Source organism: Ictalurus punctatus, chromosome 11 (assembly GCF_001660625.3).
Source record: "Ictalurus punctatus breed USDA103 chromosome 11, Coco_2.0, whole genome shotgun sequence".
NCBI classification, from domain to species: domain Eukaryota; kingdom Metazoa; phylum Chordata; class Actinopteri; order Siluriformes; family Ictaluridae; genus Ictalurus; species Ictalurus punctatus.
The window spans coordinates 6,235,051-6,257,888 of NC_030426.2; the positions used below are offsets into that span (position 1 = coordinate 6,235,051).

At 39.6% G+C, this 22,838-nt stretch overlaps 1 protein-coding gene across 2 annotated transcripts in view; it reads right to left on the bottom strand.

Moving 5' to 3' along the window:
* Positions 1–22,838, bottom strand: part of slc12a5a (solute carrier family 12 member 5a) — a 185,283-nt gene that overhangs the window by 24,359 nt on the left and 138,086 nt on the right. For both annotated transcript variants that reach the window (XM_017479483.3, XM_017479484.3), the window contains exons 4-6: positions 12,326–12,472; positions 2,227–2,281; positions 1,739–1,869 (exon numbers count right to left, since the gene is read on the bottom strand). In XM_017479483.3, coding sequence (XP_017334972.1) covers positions 1,739–1,869; positions 2,227–2,281; positions 12,326–12,472 — 333 coding nt within the window. The remainder of the gene's footprint in view (positions 1–1,738; positions 1,870–2,226; positions 2,282–12,325; positions 12,473–22,838) is intronic.

Sequence of the window (22,838 nt, forward strand, 5' to 3'; positions counted from 1 at the left end):
GTAGCTGTTCAGAGCTATTTGTTGTTTAAACAACAGGACACGCCTGGGTAACAAGAAACACCTCTTAGTTACATGTTCCAATATTTTTACTTACCTAGAAATTGGGTGGTGTGATACAAAATGTACAATGTTCTATGTTGTTTAACACATCTACATATAAACACCAGGATATAAAAGCTGAAATGAAATACTCTGTTCTTATATTCATCTTGTGATCTCAAACCCAAATGTCTTTAGTCTGCAGCAAAAAACCAAACTGAATTGGCCTTGCCGTTCCAATAGTTTCAGAGGGGACTGCAGATACATAAACGTTAGATCTATATAATATAAACCAGTTCAGTGGCAATCTTAATCCATTAAGATTTTCCAGACAGTTGAGCATAATGTGATAGTCCATCAAAAGCATTCAGATGATCTAGCAGGACAGAAATACTGATGATTCCTCTGTCAGCAGCTATATAAAGATTAACACCCTGAGCAGTGCTTTAAAACTAGACTGAAATTGTCACATTCTTTGACTGCTTACTCAGAAAGCGGAGATTGAAAATGGACTGGAAATTAGTGATGTTTTCCGGATCCTGCTTCTTTAAAATTGGAGTCACAGCAGCCACTTTTAGCACAGTTGGCACAGATCCATCAGATCAGATGAAGAACACACTTGGGATTTGTCATGGGGTTGGATGGGTTTGTTCTTAGTTTAAAAGATGGCTTCGGAATGACCAACTTCTACTCAGTTTTGCGTCATTGGTGATAATCGAACCAAATGAGCGTGGAATTAAACAGGCCGGATTTTATGGCCTCCTAATTCTTCTGGCAGTAAGCCTTTAATATTGCACAGTTGGTTAAACTCATTAATTCTTTAAGCATCAGAACTTTGATGGAAATGAATTACTGGAAAAGGAGTATGCTTTTATGATTTAATGAGTGATTTAACACACACACACACACACACACACACACATACACACACACACACACACACACACACACACACATGCCTTGACAGCTAGTTGTCATGGTGACCTATTCATAATATCAGATCTCCAGGGTTGCAATTCAAATACAATCTTGAGGCAGTCCTCAACTCTTTTAAATAGCATTTTGTGTCTTTTTTATTCTACAGCACGATAAAACTGTTATACAAGTCAGGCTGCCATGGACCCTGTCTCCCTCTTCCACAGAATTAATTTAGAAGCTGAATATACACCAGTTGTTTCTATGGGGATGTAGGGAACATGTGTGTGTGTGTGTGTGTGTGTGTGTGTGTGTGTGTGTGTGTGTGTGTGTGTGTGTGTGTGTGTGTGTGTGTGTGTGTAATCCATAACCACAGTGCAGCTGAAAAAAATGACCTGACATTCCCATTGCATTTCCATTCACTAAAGCAGAATCCACATAATTAATCTTTCATAAAAAGAATGAAATAAGGAGAGAGAGAGAGAGAGAGAGAGAGAGAGAGAGAGAGAGAGAGAGATGGCAATGAATATGTGCAAAGATGAAACTGAGCAGTGTATAGAATGGAATGTAGTACATGCCAAATTTTCAGTAAGGATGAGAAATAAACAATGAGAGAATGAGGGATGGCTGGATGAAAATGCAGAGAGGAGAGTAGGATTGCAAAACTGTACAACAAAGAAGACAGCAAGAGGACAAAAAAGGTGAAAGTATACAAAGAATCTTGCGCTAGTAAAAGAATAGTGAATGAACAGAGGACACAAAACCTACAGTGGTAATATCTTACCAGTAAGATCTCAATACAGCCCAGAATGTACATGGCTCCTGCATATGTGGTCCCCAAGTAGAAACAGATCCCCACAGCACCACCAAACTCAGGGCCGAGGGAACGAGAGATCATGTAGTAGGAGCCTCCAGCTGTTAAAATACTAGTGGTCAGTTGCAATTCACACTACAAGTCAATAAAATACTACAACGGACCCTGGAGAGATTGAGGAAACGCCCCAATTACAACTTTAATTCCTATTAGTGACAATGACACAATCAGAAAAGCCAGCAATTTCAGTAATTTGCCCTTACTCTTGCTCTTCTCCAATCAGGAGGTGAGGCAGAGGCTGTTATTAGAATATAGGGCTTAATTATAGGATAATGGACATGTAAATATAGCTCTGGGGACACTGCGTTCTGGACATTGTACTTTCACCAGCACTACTGTTTCAGAGACAGTGACATAGTAAATGCAGATTTATGGGTAAAGAACAGGGTGTCTCTTACCTGGTACTACTCCATTGGTGGCAATGGCACTCATTGAAATTGCAGTTAACATGGTCTGGGGGAAGAAAGAAATTAAATGGTTAGAAAATATTAGATATGCCTACCCTGTTTCTGCAATCAATTCATCAGGTAAATCTACCATATCGATGCAGTTAATACTGTAGGTGTACCGTTTTGTTGCAATGCACAGTTTAATGATAATGAGCCTTTATTGGTCACATATACATTACAGAGAGTGAAATTCTTTTCCTCGCATACCCCAGCATGTTAGGAAGTTGGGGTCAGAGCGCAGGGTCAGCCATGGTACAGCGCCCCGGAGAAGAGAGGGTTAAGGGCCTTGCTCAAGGGCCCAACAGTGGCAGCTTGGCTGTGCTGGGGCTTGAACCTCCAATCAGTAACCCAGAGCCTTAACCTCTAAACCACCACTGGGGGTTTATCGACCCACCCCCACCCCCACCCCACCACTGATATGAGTCTACAATGATCACCTTAACCCCACCCCCTCCTCACCCCCACCCCCCATGTATAAACCTACTGTTCTCTTTCATAGGCACACGCTTGTACTTATAGAGTTAGAGACTAAAACACATCTTTTTGTATGCACAGCATGTATTGACTCCTAGCACAGGGGCTCTCAAACATTTTGTAGTCAGGGACCCCTTTACATGGTCCTGAAGTGACTACCAAGATTTGTGTCATTATGCAAGGTCGTTGCTGAGATACAGCCTCACTTCCTGTTTGGTTGGCACATTACAAGTAAACCGTTCGGAATATCAAAATTCTTTTGATAATTTTTATTCAGGTCTGAATATTATGTTTGTCAAATTTGGTGATGATTGGACAAAATGCGTAGGAAGAGTAACAAAAAACCCCCCAACAGTTTTTGACAAAATCTAAGATGGCAGAAAATCTAATTAGGTGGAAATTGACATCATAGGCTGTGCTGAACTCATCTTGACCTAGCCTTTTAAATTTTGAACACATGGTTCAGTACAAACGCACTTCCAAATTTGGTTCAAATTTGCCCTGATGGTGGTGCTTGAGCATTGCCAGTACTTGGCCCAAATTTGCTCAGAATATTCATGAGACCCTCCCCAATTAGTCTGCCAAATTTCACAACTTTTTACCAGGCGGTTCTATGGGCTGTCATATACACCCTAGCCAGCAGAAGAAGAAGCAGAAGAATAATAATGAGAAAAGGTAGAAAAACAATAGGGTGCCTATGTACCTTCTGTGCTTGGCCCTCTAATGATAATAATAATAATAATAATAATAATAATAATAATAATAATAATAATATATGATGAAATCATTTTGAGTGAAAATCTAAAAACAAATTGACAAAGAATAAAATAATAATGTATAAGCATAGAAGAAATCAGTTTGAATATTAAAAAATACAAATAATACAATTGTATTTTTTGAAAACAGAAGAGAGATCAAGACAGCTGAATGTAGAATATCTTCAACTTTTCCATAATCTTTCATTATGAGAATGAACGCATGAATGGAGGGTTTGTGAGCTGCCTCTTGTTTGTCTCTCTGTGTGTGTGTCTGCTCTGCCTAAGTTCATGTGTGTGTTATGTGAAGTGATGAGAGGTTGGTGTATTAGATTGTAATCAGGCTTACTCTCTCTAATCATTAAAATGCTAGGCCACTTTAACACTATTACACCTTCTATACTTAATAAACACTCTCAAGCACACTGTAATACACATACCACTACACATAATATCACTGCATTAACCCATATGGTAATTACACAACAAATATAGCCTGTGATTGGCTGAGTAATTGGGTTTTTTAGCAGCTACAAGCTAAACGCTGCCAATCATGCCACCTGTCTCTGTTTGAGAGTCAGTAATATTTCAGCAGGCACATTGGCTTGTGAAAAGACTCATATACTTGTTTACTGTAGTTATGTATGATATCTTTAAAAAAAAAAAAAAAAATCTTATTTGCAACTTATTGCTGTTGTTCATGCATGTGCAGCTCTTCATTCCGGCACTGTGCTGGTGTACTAGGCAATTCCACAACAAAATATCTGCATATGAATAGAGTAAGAGAAAGGGTACGAAATACATGGCTGATGTTGTGAAACACATCCGCAAGTATAAATGGAGATAACACAATAGGGCTTTTTATGGAGACAGACACAGAATTTGTAAGGCATGCATCTAATTTTCTAAAAAAAAAAAACCAATAAAACCCCCCTCCAAAAAACCACCAGCAACAATCACGGTAGCTTGTGTTTGCAGTCTCTGCTAAGTAGTCTCTTTAAGGTATGTGTTGCTTGGCTGTTACTTAGCAACAGAGCGTGAGGCACATTTATTCCAATATGAATGCATGTTTACACAATCATATGACAAAACTGCAACCAAAATCAATATTATTGTGCCAAGGAAAAAGGGTGCAGAGACAATTTTTGCTTTATAATTGGAAAGAACAAGTGTATAGACATATAAAACAAGAAATGGCCTACCTAAAGCGGTAGCAGACACTGAGTGTCTATCAACGATTATTAGACTGTTGTATGTAGGTGACATACATATAACAGTCACCGCAAGGAGCACAAATACACTGGCATCATTTTTGCACTTTCATGTTCTTTCTGTTTATCCTAGTACTAAGAATGTTTTTGGTACACTGGTCTCCAATGATTGTTTGTGCTATTAATAATGTTTTATCATGACCCAGCATGCTGATTCTGGCTGAATTCTGTTTCACTTTGTCTATAAAAGGATCAGTGGCCTCGCTGCCTTTCTGTTGCTATGAGAGACATGCGACAGTGAGAGCACACCTCAGCTGCCTGCCCGTGTGCTTTCCACATGGCACAAACAGGATCTGGCATCGTCTAACACACAGACTTACACAGCACACATACCGTATGTGCACGGCATGTGTACACACAAGTACAGGACGAGGAAACACAAGTCTGGGGTGGTGATGGCAAAAAATAAAGAGTAGACACTAAAAGAGTGTAAGAGAAGGTTGGTGTGTGTATGTGTGTTGGGGGGTTGAGAGATACTGGCATACAACCATTTTCTACAGACCTAAAACAGACATTATTGTATCTGGCCACACTGTGCTCCTCCAGGTAGCAGGCCATTTTGTAAATGCTTTGAATGCCTTGAACAGCAGGCATTGGGCATCTGGGGGGAAAAAAGAGTCTCAAAAACACAGTCAGACTCTTAAACAGCCTCTTAAAGCCTGTCAAAACACACCCCCCAGGTGTCAGACTTAAGAGGGAAAAATCCATAAACACTGACCATGGCCAAATGCAATTGTACAAAAGTTTTTTCTTGAATTCATTTTCTCTATTTCAGATGGTGTTGCCTTACTTCAAATAATAGTCATATCTATTTAAATACATACTTGTTTTAAATTGATTGAGGTTGAATTTTATTATTGGAACAAAGTGTTAGCATTATAAAATGTAGCTCTTAACTGATTTACCAGCTTTCTTCTTATCTTATTGCCTACAACATGCAAGACGTGGAAGACATGTAATAGTCCATGACTTCAGGGTAGTTACCCAGGGTAACTTCCAACCAACTAAAGACTTCTCTCACATTGGATAATGTTAATGTTCATGAGTCCACCATCAGGAGAACATTGAACAACAGTGGTGTGCATGGTAGGGTTGCAAAGACAACGTCACTGCTCTCCAAAAAGAACATTGCCTGCCTATCTACAGTTTGCTAAAGATCATGTGGACAAGCCAGAAGGCTACTGGAAAAAGGTTTTGTGAAAAGAGGAGACCAAAATAGAATTTTCTGGTTTAAATCAGAAGGGTTATATTTGGAGAAGGAAAACACTGCATTCCAGCACAAGAACCTTTTCCCATCTGTGAAACATGGTAGTGGTAGTATCATGGTTTGGGCCTGTTTTGCTGCATCTGGGCCAGGATGACTTGCCATCATTGATGGAACAGTGACTTCTGAATTATACCAGCAAATTCAAAAGGAAAATGTCAGGACGTCTGTACATAAACTGAATCTCAAGAGAAAGTGCATAATGTAGGAATGGCCAATTCAAAGTCCAGACCTTAATTCAATAGAAATGTTGTTCAAGGACCTGAAGCAAGCAGTTCATGTGAGAAAACCCACCAACACCACAGAGTTGAAGCTGTTCTGTACTGAGGAATGGGCTAAAATTCCTCCAAGAAGGTTTTTCTACTTTACGACAGAGGAAAAACATAAACTGTCTGTTTTAAATCAGTAGTTCAAAAATAAACAGGTGTTTAAAATAATCACCAGATAACATGCAGTTTCCACATTTTTTTATGATTTGGAGTATATTCTTGAATTTTGGCACCCCTAAATATGACATCCCTTTCTTATATTTTTTTAAAAAAAAAAGCCTTTGAACAACAGCACATATTGTTTAAAATTTTGTCAAGCATGAACTACACAAAATAAAAGTAATAAAATCTAATATAAAAGGTCTCAGAGTGGCTACTTCTACCCGTATCCATAAGCCTGCTAGCAAAGGCCCTTTTAACATTTTTGCTCTGACCCATCAGTCAGAGATGTTTTTTTTTTTTTTTTTTTTTTTTAAAAAAAAAAGTGTAGACTTGCTGAAAAATGTTCAAATATGTCCTAAGTTCAAATTCCATAAATCTTGAACTACATATACTGTATGTGTTGTTTAGAATTACACAAGAATTTTGTGATTTTAGTATTATGTCCCTCTAAGTCAGGTGTTGGTAACCTATGGCTCTCGAGCCATATATGGTTCTTTCAGCGATTGCCTATGGCTCAATGGCTGGAGGAAAGTAAATAAAAACGAATCATGAATCACAAAAGCTAGCGTGCCAATTCAATTAAAACTACATATTACGTATTTCTTTTCAGAAAGTACCAGTTGAGATTTGGTTCAGTCATCAAGACAGACCCGTCCCCTTCGGATGATGCTGTCGCCATACTCCAGATGGCGGTTGCTTGTCTAGGGCTGGACGAGCTGACTGCCCAACCAACTCAGTCCAATGTCTTTTTAGACATCTCTCAGCCGGAGCTTTCCTTGCTCTGCCACCATGCAGAGATTTCGTGGCAGAGTTCTCATGGGGCCTAATGCACCTAAGACTGCTCGTACACTGGTGTCTATGGCTGACGCAGATTCTATTGGAGTGGGCTCCAGAAATTGAACAATCTGTTGCAGTCTTAGTGGTGTCATGCCTCAATGCCCAATGTGGTCACACAGACTGACTCCTGAAGAAAGCATACAACTCTGCTGCCTACATAACCCGTGCAGAGAATTGCTCCTTGCTACTGCCAATACATTGGCATCAGCAAAGGTTGATCCCTCAGTATCTTGGTTTCTGCCGACGGCACTCCTGACCATCGGCCATGTGACTCGAGAGCTTGGTACGCTTGCCGCAACACTCCTGGCAGCACGCCTCCAAGAGTGGATTGCTCTGGTGAAACTGTCTGAAAACTGTAAAAGGACTCTGTGGGACCTTCCTATCATTCCCGGGCACCTCTTTGGACCTAAAGTTATGGAGCTGCTGGAAAAGCAGGTGAAATTATCTAAGGCTACTCACCAGCTGACACAGGTGCAGTGCAATACTGCCTTCAAAGTGCCACCACAAGCTTGCTGTCGTTATATGACACAAGATCATCGCTTCCACCAGCATCATACAAAAATCCAAGCTTACCAGTTCATGGTCCTTCCATTTGGTCTGTCCCTGGCCCCTCGTGTCTTCACAAGGTGCATGAGTGCGGCTGTTGTGTCCATGCATTGACAGTGAAATTGCTGGGAGTTCTTAATGGTGGGTGTACACTAGGGATCATTTCTTTCTCGCCAGGAGGTGGTCATGACCAGGGCTTTCCTTGTTGGGTGAGTTGTGTGCGGCCGTTGGTCTCCAGATCAGTCCTCGGACCACATCAAGCTCCTGGAGTTACGAGCGGTTTTCTTAGCCCATCAGGGTGGCACAAGTCCTGTCGCCCAAGTCCTTGCGTCTCACTCACAGAATTCTCACCTGGTCTCTTCCCCGACTAGCATCCCTGAGGGTGGTGCACCTCCCTGGGTCCAAAAACCAGGTAGCAGATGCTCTCTCAAGGGACCTTCTGCATTCAGGAGAATGGAGGCTTCACCCGGAAGTGGTGCAGATCATATGACATCAGTTTGGCGAAGCAGAAGTGGATCTTTTTGTATCACGAGCGACCATTCACTGTCAGTTGTGGTTCATGAGAATGCAGATGTCCAGCCCAGTGGGACTGAATGCACAAATGGCCGACCTGCCTACTTTCTGCATTCCCTCCTATTCCATTGTTGTGGGAGACTCTACACAGGATCTCCCAGTGCAACCACAGGGTGCTACGGGGATGGCCAGCCAGACCTTGGTTTCCCATACTTCTGAGACTATTGGTGGGCAGACCATGGCAGCTTCTGTTCCGGAAGGATCTGTTGTCACAGATGGATGGCAGGGTCTGGCACCCAGATCCAGCCTGGCTGCAGCTCTAGATTTGGCCTCTGGGTCCAACCGTCTTCTAGCTAAATATGAACCTGATGTTGTTCATACTGTCGTTAGCACTAGAGCTGTATCCACACATCAGCTCTATGCTGCACATCGGGATATTTTCTCCTCATGGTGCAGGGATCGCAAGTTAGATCCTCCATGCTGTGAGATTCCAGGAGTGTTGAGTCTTTTGGATGCAGGCAGGGCTGCTTCCACATTGAACGTATATGTCGTGGCCATTTCTGCATATCATGTATCTGTTGATGGCTCTTCCCTTGGTTCCCATACCTTGGTGAGCAGTTTTTTGAAAGGTGCGAGGTCCTTAAGTGTGGGATTTACCACTTGTGCGTTCTATATTTGCCAACATTCGAGTACTAGCAGTCTTCTGATCTTAAGTGGTTGCCTCTGAAGACTGCCTTTCTATTAGCCATTGCTTCCACTGTTAGTGTTAGTGAGTTACACGCATTGATGGTTATTGAATTATGCATGCGTTGGTTGCCAGAGGATTCTGGTGTGGTGCTTTGGCCAAATCTGTCTTTTCTTTCTAAGGTGCTGTTTCCTCAATTTGTAAATCAGTCCATTAATCTGGATGCATTTCAAGGCTCGTCTGAAGCAACCGGGTTTAGGGATTTCCTCTTGTGTCCTGTGCGGGCCCTAGGGTGTTACATGGACACCACTGTCAGTCTGAGGCAAACTGATCAAGACTTTGTCTGCTATGGTGGTGTGCAGAAAGGTGGTGCTGTGTCATAGCAAAGACTGTTGAACTGGATTGTGGAAGTGATCACTCTCCCATACCGAAGAGCTCAATGGCCCCTGCAAGGAGGTATCTCCTGCCACACTACTAAGGCTGTATCTACATCTTGGGCTGCCTTTAGGGGAGTCTTCATGGCAAAGATCTGTACAGCTGCCACCTGGGCTTCTCCATGTACCTTTGCACACTTCTATTAGGTCAGTGTGGCTGCCACACATGCTGTGAGTTCAGCGGTTCTTCATGGGAAACCTTGACAGTTTTTTTTGGTGAGTGGCATTCCTCATGACTATGTTGGTAGGAGTCATCCATTAGTGCTTAAGCACTGCTTCTGACAGTCAGGAGGAATGAAACAGAATGATAGTTACAGAGCTAACCGTGGTTCTGTAAATTCCAGATGAACACCAGAGTTCCTTGTCACTCGGAACACGCGAGAAAGGCGTACCGAGGCTGAATGCTGAACTAATGTGGTTATTATCCTCGAACCTAAGCCTACATCACCACGTGACTTTGTTGGTATATTCTCTTGACCTATTTAGCTACCACTGCGATAATTCATTATTGCTTAAGCACTGCCTCTGGCAGTCATCCAGAATTCACAAAACCACAGTTATCTCTGTAACTAGCATTTTTGATGCAACTCAGGAGGGATGACATCACATAGAAGCATGAGTACAACACATCCTGATTGTCTTTAAACCGAAAACAGGCCCCATGTAATGCAGGGTAAAAAAAAAAAGAAAAGAAAAAAAAAATCAAACAATTGCTTCAAAGGTTGAAATGATATCTCCTGTTTGAGAACCGACAGTTCCTCTGCTTAATATGGCTCATTTGACTAAAAATTCTCCTCAAATTACACTAATATCAGCTGTGCTCAGGCACCCCATTGTTGGTGTCTGACAGGTATTCAGCCCAGTCCTTGAAGAACTGGAGCTTCGTCTCAGTGGCTGCCAAGTGAGCACTGGTGGGATGTCAGTGGAGGAGGAGAACACCCAAATAGCTCCTTTTATCTTTTTCATTTCAATCCAGAGAAAAGGGTTCATCAGTGCTACTGTATATTTGAAGAGGATCATATGAAATATAAGAGATGAGATTTCTCTGAAACTTTTTTTTATACTTTGGTGAAAATAAAGAAAATATAACATGGAAATAAAAATACAGCTGATTTCTATTCAATTTAATGAGAACTACTGGAACCTTTATGATTCACGAATCTTCAGTAACCACTTTCTTAATCTCAGGAACATTGGGTACAAGGTGGGAGAATTCACCATTCACACAAATTCACACACTCATTCACATCGATGTGCAGTTTAGTATAGCCAATTTGCCTACCTGAAAGTTTTGTACAGTGGAAGGACATCAGCAAACCTGGACTAAGCCGATTAGAACACGGAGAACATGCGAAACGCCACACAGACAGTAACCCAGGCTCAGGATCAAACCAATGGCTATCGAGCTATGAGGTGGCAATGCTACCCGCTGTGCCACCATGCGTCCCAACATTTATTATACTTGAGAAAAACATGAACAGTGATATTATACAGTCAGGTCCATAAATATTTGGACATTGACAAAGTTAGAGTTAAGGCTGGTCAGAGCAACGCCAGAGAAGAAACTGAGTCTGGTGATGTCTGCTGGTTCCAGACAATAGGCAAAAAGATTAAAAATGACAATTTCATTTATGATTATGGTAGTATCCAAGTACCTTTGGCCTCCAAAAAAGGGGTGGGGGTGTTACTTAAAGCTAAAAGTCTGCACTTTGTACTCATATTCATTATTTAATTTCAATTCCATTATACTGTTATAGAGAGGTAAAATAATAATATCATAATAGTATCATTGACTTAATATTGATGGAACTGACTGTATATCCATCCACCCATCCATCCATCCATTTTCCATACCATATATCCTACACAGGGTCATGGGAAGCCTGGAGCCTATCCCAGGGAACTCGGAGCACCCTGGACGGAGTGCCAACCCATGGCAGGGCACAATCGCACACACATTCACACACCCATCATTCAACACACTACAGACAATTTGAAAATGGCGATCAGCCTAAAACGCATTTCTCTGAACCGGAGGGCCAAGAGGAAACCCCCGAAACACAGGGAGAACATGAAATCTACCCCACAGGGTGGAGTTAGGAATTGAATCCCCAACTCTGAAGGTGCGAGGAAAACTTGCTAATCATTAAGCCACCATGCCCCCCCCACTATATATTTTAATGGAAATCTTTGACATTTTAACATATTGCTTCTGAATTCACCTCTTATAAATACAGGTAATGAGAATCCAGGGTTGAAAAATTATGCAGTAGAACTTTTTACACCTTATATTCATGTGTATGTAAAGAATTCAAATTGTGAAAACTTAGGTCATGGAGATTTCCAGGTAAAAAGCAAACAAACCCTTATTTCAAACTCAATTCTGGCCAGTTACAATACAGATTCAAGGTAAAACGTTCATATGAATTTTCTGGGTTAACCTCAGTGAATGATGAGTTCCATTTTACTTTGGGTTTAGTTCCAAGGTTAAGTTAAAAACATAAAAAAACCCTTAAGGATCACTTTCTTATAATTGAGTCTACAGCCTAGTCCTTGAGGGCTGCCAAAGATTTGGGTGTCAGTGTGGATGATTTTCTTTTACACTGAGTCTCAATCACATGTTCACACCTGCCCAAACAAGCCAAACAAAAAAGGCAAAAGCAGCTGGGTGCAAAATAATAATAAAAAAAAAATGTAGGTGTGAGAGCACCCTAAAATGCAAAGTAAATCATGCCTTCTGAGAGCTATTTTACAAGAGAACAATAGAAGATGAGAGCATCTGTATAGAAAGAATGAGAGATGTACGTGTTAGGTTGTGTGCGATCGTGACTGGCTTACCGTGGAGCAGCACATAAGGACGATGATGAAGGCCTCGATGACGCCTCCAATTCCCACCATCCAGGTCATCCTCAAAAACAGGATCACACCTAGAATATTCTGCAGACAGGGGAAATATACTCCCATCAGCGTGCCCATCCGTGGAGCCTGTGAATACACACACACACAAACACACATTCAGACAAATTATAAGTAAAATTTACAAATGTACATAACTGAACATATCATGTTGTAAGAACTCAGGATTTATTATTTTTTTTTACATTTTTAATTGCAAAGTATATACAGTACACAATATATATAACATTGTAATACTGACACTTTCAAAACTGAGTTCTCATCTAGTTTTTCATATTTTCATATTGTCAGTTAATAGCATTAGTTACACATATTAATGTCCCAGTAAGATCTTGTCTTACTGTGTTGGTTAATTTTATTCAGTTTTATCCCTGTATAATTATTTGTTATTATTCCATCCATTCATGTTCTGTGCCACTTATCCTACACAGGGTTGCATGGAGCCTGGAGTCTATCACAGGGAACCTGGGGCACAAGGCGGGGGCAACCTAGACACCCTGAATGGGGTGCCAACTTGGGGCACAAGGCGGGGGATACCTTGGATGGGGTGTCAATCGCACACACAGTCACACACTACAGACAATTTGGAAATGTCAATCAGACTACAATGCATGTCTTTGGACTGGGGGAGGAAACCAGAACAGGTGGAGGAAACCCCCAAAGCACAGAGAGAACATGAAAACTCTGTGCACATAGGGTAGAGCCAGGATTCTAGCTCCCAAATCCATAGGTGCAGCCTACAGCACTTTGGTAGTCCTTGTGGTGTTTAAAATGTGTTTTATAAATAAAGTTGACTTGACTTGAGTAATGTAGACTTCTTGTAAAATACAAAAATACAGCAAACAACAAGATTCAACATGGGTGCTGGTTGGCTTTTTTAATATTTTATTATTAAATATGAAACCCATGCCCTAGTATGCGTTTCATATTTAATAATAAAAAAAAAACAGGTTTAGGCCATGCCCACTGTCTTTTAAATATGAATACAGATTTTTTTTTGAAGCATTTAAGACATGTGGTTTAGGCATTCTCTCTCTCTCTCTCTGTGTGTGTGTGCACGTATGTGCAGAGGGGAGGAAAGAACAGTTTATAATTAATGATACATTGTGAACATCATGAATTTGAGAGAGCTTGTCCTACTGGTGAATAAATACATTGATTTATCTTCTTTTCATTAAACTAAATCCTCAAGGACAAATACAAGTACAGAATACATGTTACCAAATGACATGTGTGAAATATTATGTTGGTGAAGGTGAAAGTATAGTTTTACACATCAGGAGGCTACCTGTCTTAACTCCGAACCTCAATAACAGGCTCAGATTACGACATTTCACGCTGGTTAAGTCTTCATTTACTTACGCGCTCATACACATAGATAAGTGAACGAAGCAGATGGTAGACCAAGAAACAAGACTTTTAATGTAATTATCCTGAAGCAAATATGCACATAATGTCTCTTATTTGAATGCAATTTATGCAAAAACAGAATCCCATATGGCATGATTGATTCTGGCTATAAATGTAATCTAAGGCAGAAATGATGTCTGGACAGATATCACATCATTTTAAAAAATGAGGTGCTGTAAAACTGGGACTCATATATGCATCTGTCTCATTATGAAAACAATTTCAGTTTGAATGTTGTTTACATAGTATTTTCCACTTTATCTTGTAAAGCTTCTCAGTCACTATAGTCGACAAGCCAATATCCTATCTACAAGTACACTCACTGACCACAGAACACCTTATGCGCTTACTCACTCATGGAATTATTCAGTCAGCCAATCATGTGGCAGGAGTGCAATGTATAAAATAATGCAGATACAATTAAAGAGCCGTACATCACCTGGTCTTCAACTGTACAATTTAAGTGGGCCTGTGCAGACTGTACTGTAGACTATTGTCGGCTGACATAATAGAACCTAGAACCTTTCATTTACCCATCAAACTCAAGGTTCAACATATTGTGCAATATGAAATGCAATTCTGCTTACCATGGTTGTAAATAGTGATTATTTAAATTAATGAAGACTTCCTGCAAGCTGTAACCAGTTTGAACATTCTCCTCTGATCTCTCTCATCAACAAGGCATTTCCACCCACAGAGTAGTGTTTTTTGTTTTTCGCACAATTCTGTGTAAACTGTACAGACTGCTGTGTGTGAAAATCCCAGGAGATCAGCAATTTCTGAAATACTCAAGGCAGCCTCTCTGGCACAAACAACCATGCTGCAGTCAAAGTCACAGAGATCACACTTTCTCCTCGTTCTGATGTTGGATGTGGACATTAACTGAAGCTCTTGAACTGTATCCTCATGATTTGATGCATTGTGCTGCTGCCACATGATTGACTGATTGGATAATTGCATGAATGTGCAGGTGTATAGGTGTTCCTAATAAAATGACCGCTGAGTATATATATATAGTTATGTAATAAATAGATGGATTTTAACACTTTACTGATCTTAATACGATGATTTTTAGTAAGGTACTATTTCAAGCCTTTAATTTTCACAATTCCACAGGAAACTGCCTGTCTGCTATCTAATTCCAAACTCAATCCTTGTGTTTAATTTCCTTTAATCTTCTCCGCTGCTCTGCATAGCAACAACATAGAGAAAATGTCCTCTATATTTGTCTGCGTTCTTTATATGCTAATATCTTGTGCTGTTTACCTGATGTCTGATACATGCTAATTAAATTTGGCATCTGTGTCCTTCAGTGTAGAGGAAGCGGGGGTTCATATACAATAAATATATTACATTTTTAACCAACCTTCCAAAGTCCAAGGCACTCTTATGGGGTACACTGTGAATATAAAAATAAATTGTAAATATAAAAGCCTTTATTTGTGCCACTGGAACACCAGCAATGGTAATTGTTTACACCCAAGCAGGAACTTACTGCAGCTCCTCTTTTGTGTACGATTTAATTTTTAAATTTATATTTTAAAACTAGCATTCCAAATTCTTTTTCATGAAGATGAGGATGTTTCTGGAAGTGTTTGATGTTTGTATGCAATTAGCAAGCATTTAGGAATTAAACAAATAACCACAGCTGTTATTGTTCAAATGTTAGAATTTGCATACAGACAGTAGTGGCTCATTTGTCATACCTATCCAATAATTGTGTGTCTATTATAAGTCTACAACTGTGGATAATTGGTGAGAAAAGAGCATCCAGTGAACCATGGTTGTTGTAAACAACATTACAGTCATGTTTACAGTGACCTTAGAGAAGTCTGAGTGTGGAAATAGCTAACTTCTTAAAAGCAGGCAATGAACTGAAAGGTTGTGGGAAATATTTCCAACTGATAAGATGCTACTACTGCTACTAAAGCTTGAAGTGGTCACAGTATATGTACCTTTCACTCTGCATGCTTAGAAAAAAATGGGTTCCTCAAGGATTCTTAGGTAGTTAATGGTTCTAGCTTTCTAAAGTGGTTGGAACAGTTTATGAATAATAAACCATATGTAATACATAAAAGCAATGCTATTCTGTTAGATTACAAAAGCAAGTTATTTCAGTAGATATATTTCAATTTCCTTTGGAAGTGCTAAGAAATTCAAATAATGTCTAGTTCCCCAGACTTCTAATAACAACTGCCTGTTCTGATTAGCATGCACCCCATGAATGACCTGGACTTTCAGTAGATCTTTGGTTATCATCTGCAAAGTCTCGCTCCTAGCATTCCACTAGTGACATTACATAGCCCTTTGTTTTTGTGCACGCTTTTCCAGTATCGACCCTGTTCATTGAATTCCTCATAGCCTACTTAATTCTGTCAGCTGCTCGCCCAATACTTTGCCTGTCTATTGACTTGAAATATTGAATTGCCCTTTGGATTTGTCTGTTTTGTTCAATAAAAGCTGTACTTGCATCCAAATCCTATGTGTATCTGACAATCTGATACTGCTACAGTTCAGTTTAAATAAGTGCAATAAATAATTTTATTCTTATAAAATTTGGTTTCAGTTATGCAGTGCCTAAGACTAAGATGATGTCTCTTGTGATAAAAAGAACAAAACAAAACCTTTTCTCTGTACTTTACAGGGATGGTGAAACTTATTAATTGTGTCACATTCATTTATTGAATATTGCCAATGCAATCCATTGCTTTTGTGAGTCTATTTACAGTACAAACCATGTAAAGTCCCCTCTGAAAGTATTGGAACAGCAAGGCCAATTCTGTTGTTTTCACTATACATTGAAGACTTTTGGGTTTGATATAAAAAGATGAATATGAAACGACAGATCAGAATTTCAGACTTCATTTCCTGGTATTTACATCTAGATGCATTAAGCAACTTAGAACATGGTACCTTTTGGTTGAACCAACCTATTTTTTAAAGTGATCAAAAGTAATGGAACATGTGACTGATAGGTGTTACTTGCTGCCCAGATGTGTCTGGTTAAATTGATTGTTTAAAGAATTAATACCCCTGAATGTCTACTCTTGGTTTCAGCCCTAGGTTTTGCCTGTAAAGACTGCATTAGTTGCTATAAAAAGATAAACCAACATGAAGATCAGACAGCTGTCTATGGGAGAAATGCAAGGCATTTTGAAGCTGAGAAAAGAGGGAAAATCTATCAGTGCCTTAGCACAAGCATTGGGTGTAGGCAATACAACAATTTGGAATGTTCTGAAAAAGAAAGGAACCACTGGTGTACAACCAGACATGGAACAGGTCAGTCAAGGAAAACAATAGCAGTCGATGACAGAAACATTGTGAGAGCTGTGCAGAACAACAGTCATATTGATCAGCAACAACAGCGCAGGGGTGAAGGTATTGCGATCCACCATTTGAAGAAGACTTCAAGTGCAGACTTGTGGCCATACCACAACCTGCAAATCACTCATCAGCAGTAAAAATCAGAATGCCAGTTTGGAATTCAAAAAGAAATACAGAGATGAGCCACAAAATTTATCCAACTAAGATTAACCTCTACCAAAATTATGGAAAGGCCAAAGTGTGGGGAAAGAATGGATCTGCTCATGAACCAAAACAGAATTAACCTTCCTATTACATTACTTTTGGAGGGGACTATATATTGTATGATATATTACTTGCAAAAAAACCCATAAATCTTCCTTTACACATTTATCGTTTGTCATTATCTATCATTGCTGTAATTTAAATACACATATGCATCCCTGATGTTTACATGCATATTATGGCAGTGTTCACAGTATAAAATACAGCAGTGCACAGCATCAGAAAATCAAATCTGATCTGATACGGATTCAGTGATTTGAGACAGTATTGACTACCAGATGAAGAGTGTGAAACAGAGATTCAATGAAGCTGTATGAACCAACACACAAAATAATAAAATAATTTAATCAGTCATACCAATATGTTGAAAGCTTTAACTTAAAGAACTGCAGATCTCAACTATCCAAAGGAGAAGAAAAACTGTTCGCAGCATCTAATAGGGTTCTTGTAATGTTTTCATCCGGAATCCTTCTAGCAACATTTCTCTATTTGGCATCATTATGGGTCCAGCGAGCCAAAAGCTGTGCTTTGTCACCACCACGCTGGCTGAAATGAGTTCTCATTATCAAACAGGTGGTGTATCAGGCAGGTGAGAATGTCTGAATCAACAGCGCTTGGCAGAGGTCACTCTTTTTTCTGAGCTTGTCTGGGGAATAGCAGTCACTGTAGCCAGCTCACATTCAATTTATTTTTCCAGTAGCTGTCGCAGGTGTGTAATCAAGCCTCTCTGTGTGTGAGGATGTTTTTCTATGTGTATGAGTATGAACACAGGCATGTGTGATTATATTTTCTCCTGGGGTGCTCCCGAGCTGCAAGGAACTCAGGTAATACAGTGACAGAAAGCAACACCAGATGCCCAGCGGCCCCCTGGGATATATGTCGACGGACCCTGGCTGTGAGGACTCAGGTGCCATCGGCGCTCTGCTGCCAGTGCCAGCTGCTCTCCCTTTTAATCCCTCACGCCCTTCTGCTGCGCCACCCTGCCTCTGACACCATGTCACCCAGGGTGCCTGGCTCCACCTGGCCAGCTGTGGGGTCCAGATGTGTGGGATAGAGTTCGCATTGGACTCATCTACACAGTGACACTACAATTTACCCTTTTGCAAACTCATTAAGACGAAATACAAGCTCTAGTTCAGTTTATGAATAGCCTGAATATCACCCAATTATTATTTTTAGATTATAATTGGATGTTGTTCAATATTGTAGAAGAAAAAAAAATCAATTGCTGAAATATGCAGGTTTCCCCACCCCCATCAACATAAAAGAGGATTTTACAAGTTAATCAATCACACCAGTTTATGAATATTATTATTTAATACTAATACTAATTCTAATACTATTTAATATTTTAAATAAAAATATTTTAAATATTATTTAAGAAATACAATATTATTTCTTTCACACTTTGTCATGAAATCCAAATCTTCAAATGAATTTAATTATTTTGCTGATTAATGAACGAAGTTTAATTTGAGTGTCTTACCAATAATAGTTTAAGCATGTTATCTCCTAGTAATAATCATTTACTGTGATTTCTGATTCCCCCAAAGAATAATAGCATATGTAAATAATTATTAGCAAACAAGCTTGCTAACTGATATGGTTAATTCTTTGAGCAAAATGACAAGTAACAATTTTCAGAATAAATCTTTAGTTATATGTTTCATTTTGTTATCATTATATAATTTAAATTAACTCTAAGGGCCTTTCACTTACTTTTAGGACTAGGACTTATTCCTATGCTTTGGATCATTGTCTTGCTGCATAATCCAGTTGTGCTTGAGTTTCAATTTACGGACTGAAGACCGGACATTCTCTTTTAGGATTTTCTGGTAGAGAGCAGAATTCATGTTTCCCTCAATTATTGTAAGTTGCCCAGGCCCTGAAGCAGCAAAGCATCCTCACACCATCACACTTCCACCACCATGCTTGACCGTAGAATGGTGTTCTTTTTGTGGAAGTCTGTGTTTGGTTTATGCCAAATGTAATGGGACACCTGTCTTCCAAACAGTTCCACTTTCGACTCATCAATCCACAGAACATTCTCCGAAAATGTTTGAGTATCATTAAGGTGTGTTTTGGCAAAATTCAGACGATCCTTAATGTTCTTCTGGGTCAGCAGTGGTTTTCACCTCATCATTCTTCCATGGATGTCATTTTGCCCAGTGTCTTTCTGATAGTGGAGTCATGAACAGTGATCTTTACTGATGTAAGAAAGGCCTGTAGGTCCTTTGATGTTGTCCTTGAGTCTTCTTTGATTTGCTGGATGAGTACTTTTTGTGCTCTTGGAGGAATTTTAGAAGGTGGCCACTACTGGGAAGGTTCACTACTGTGCTGAGTTTTTCCATTTGGAGATAATGGCTCTCACTGTGGTTCTTTGGAGTCCCAGAACCTTTGAAATAGCTTTGTAACCCTTTCCAGACTGATGTATTTCAATCAATTACTTCATCAGCATTTCTGGAATTTGTTTCAACTTTGCCATAGTGTATTACTGGGTAAGACCTTTTAACCAACTTCATGCTGTTAACAAAGTTCTATTTAAGTGTTGATTTGATTGAACAGGGTTTGCAGTAATCAGGTCTGGTTGCATCTAGTCCGGCTGAGCCCCATTATGAGTGCACTTTCATAGATTTGGGGACTTAGTAACTACAGAGGCAAATATATTTTCACACAGGCCCAGTTGGTATTGGACAACTTTTTTGTTCAGGTTGCCTTTGTTTTACCTTAGATTTTGTTTTAATTTCTGAAACAATTTAGTATGAGATGTACACTAAAATAGATAACAAATCAAATACTTTTTCACAGAACTCTATTTTCAGTTGGTCATTAAGATATGATATGAGTCTTGAACTTACTTGCTTGAACACAATAATACCAATAGTCATAATTGAGTTGAAGCAATGGAACATTAGACAGTATGATAACTGGCAGTGCTTTAATTGTTCCAGTGTGTCTGTCTGAGAGAGCACTTATCTACTGAATGAAGATAAACACAGAAACTAATTATGTTAAAATGGACATGGGATTGGCAAACAACTTTGTAAGAAAGAGATAAATTTGCTCCCAATTAGCATACATTAGACTACTGGCTCATTTTTGGCTACAGTACCCCCTTTCAATAATCTTTCAAGCCAGGTACTCCTTTACTGGAATATTCACTTAAAAATCGCATTCACTGCAGTGATTAACCATATACTGCAGATTAATATCTAAATAGATTATGAAATAATAGACAGTGAGATAATTAGTTTCATGGAAATGTCATTCCTACGTATTCACCTCAAAACATTTTCTCATGTAACTCAACACCCTTTAATATATAGATGTTACACAGTATGGCCAAAAGTATGTGGACACCCAACCATGACACCCATATGAGGGTCTTCCCCAAACTTTTGCCACTAACTTGGAAACACATAATTGTCTTAAATGTCTATGCTGTAGCATAAATATTCCCTTTCACTGGAACTTAGGGACCCAAGCCTTTTGCAGGATGACAAAGTGAGGTCCATGAAGACATGGGTTGCCAAGGTTGGTGTGGAAGAACTTGAGTGGCCTACACAGAGCCTTGATCTCAACCCACTGAATGCATTTGGGATGAACTGGAACACCAAATTCGCACCAGACCTTCTTGCCAAGTATCAGTACCTGACTTCACTAATGCTCTTGTGGCTGAATGAATAGAAAACCCAATAGTCACACTCTAGAATCTAGTGGAAATCCTTCCCAGAATAATGGAGACTCTTTCAGCAGCAAAGGGGGACCAACGCAATATTAATGGCCATGGTTTTAGTATGGGATGTTCAGTGGTCCGGTGTCCCCATACTTTTGGCTATTTCAGAACAGCTAAGTGTAGCTTACACACCCAAAATCATCTTTCAGCAAGCTCTCTGCCTGTTTCTGTTTCTCTCTCTAGCGTTCTCTCTAGCTCTCTCTTATTGTTAAAAGCTTTTTGGTTGTCACACTGAACTGTCATTCTACAAGGTAAAACTGAACAGTACCTCATTAGAGATACTGGGATAACAAGACAAAATCCATTATGACAAACTTGTGGTTCTCACACTTGATACACAGTGTACAGAAATGCCATTTTGCTCCACCCTGGCTGTGAGTAAAGGTCCTCCTCTTCTCATCAGTCTGAAGCTCCTCATTAAAATTCAGCCCTTGGGTTTTGATTAATGTCATGTCATGTTGCATTGCTCTGGCTCCATGCTTGATTGCATTAATAATTGTCCTAATCAGAAATTTCACAGTTATATTTCTATGGAGTGACGAGATAGATGGAGGTGGGGACTGTGAAAAAGGGATTCAATACATACTTGAGGCAACGTGTCCCCCCCCCAGATGTCATATTATCTTGGTCTGAGCGATGATGTATTAATTTTTTTCTGACCATATGCCCTTTATGCCCTTTCTGGATCAGGTCCTAAAATATGTACTATATAATACAATGCTAGCTCATGCCCATATTTCCATACTGCATGCCTGGCTTATGGCTTTTGCTTCATTCATTTAAAGCAGCTGAAATAACCAGGGTCTCATGTGTTCCAGCTGACCCTCTCAAAATGGAGGCTGATTGGAGTGCAGCTGTTTTGTCGGTGAGATAATTACGTTTGAGACACGCTCTAAAACTCAGGGAAGATTAAACTTCTCCCTTCAATCGCTATGAGAGTACAAACTCCTCTCTCTCTCTCTCTCTCTCTCACACACACACACACACACACACTGTCTCTTATCTTTGCAGTGATAGTCAGTAGATGTTAAAAACCATTGCATTTTTAATTCTAACTCAAGTCTGTAAACTACCACTGACATCTTAGCAAAGACATAAATGACTGCATTGCGCTGTTACTTGCTTAACATTCTGACATTCTGAGGTAAAAAAAAAATATAACTGTGTTTCACACAGTTTTGAGCCAGCCACACTGCAAAAAATGGCAGCAAATGAAAATATTTTGAATATAATCAAATTGATCTAGTATTTCAAATTATGAGATTACAATAAAACAAATATAAGAGTATTAAACTATTTCTAACCTTTTTTATTTTTAACCTCCAACTGTTAAAACAAACCTATAGGAAAAAGAGAAAATGTCTGTGGTGGCTCAGTGGTTAACACTTTGGGCTACTGAATGGAAGGTTATGAGTGCACTGCCAAGCTATTACTGTGGGGTCCTGAGCAAGGCCCTTAATCCTCAGTTGTATCCTGTCTCAACTGTAAGACACTTATAAAAGCATCAGCCAAATATTTAAAAAGAAGGATAGTGATCTTCAACTCAATCAGACGCCTCCAGACAGTATTCACCCCCCACCCCAATGAGTATTTTGACTCTTTTTGCTATACTGAAACATCAAATTTAGGCATATCAGAATAGACTTTTTTCCTGCTGCTTTTAAAGTGACTCTCTAAAAAATAACATTAACCATTAAATTC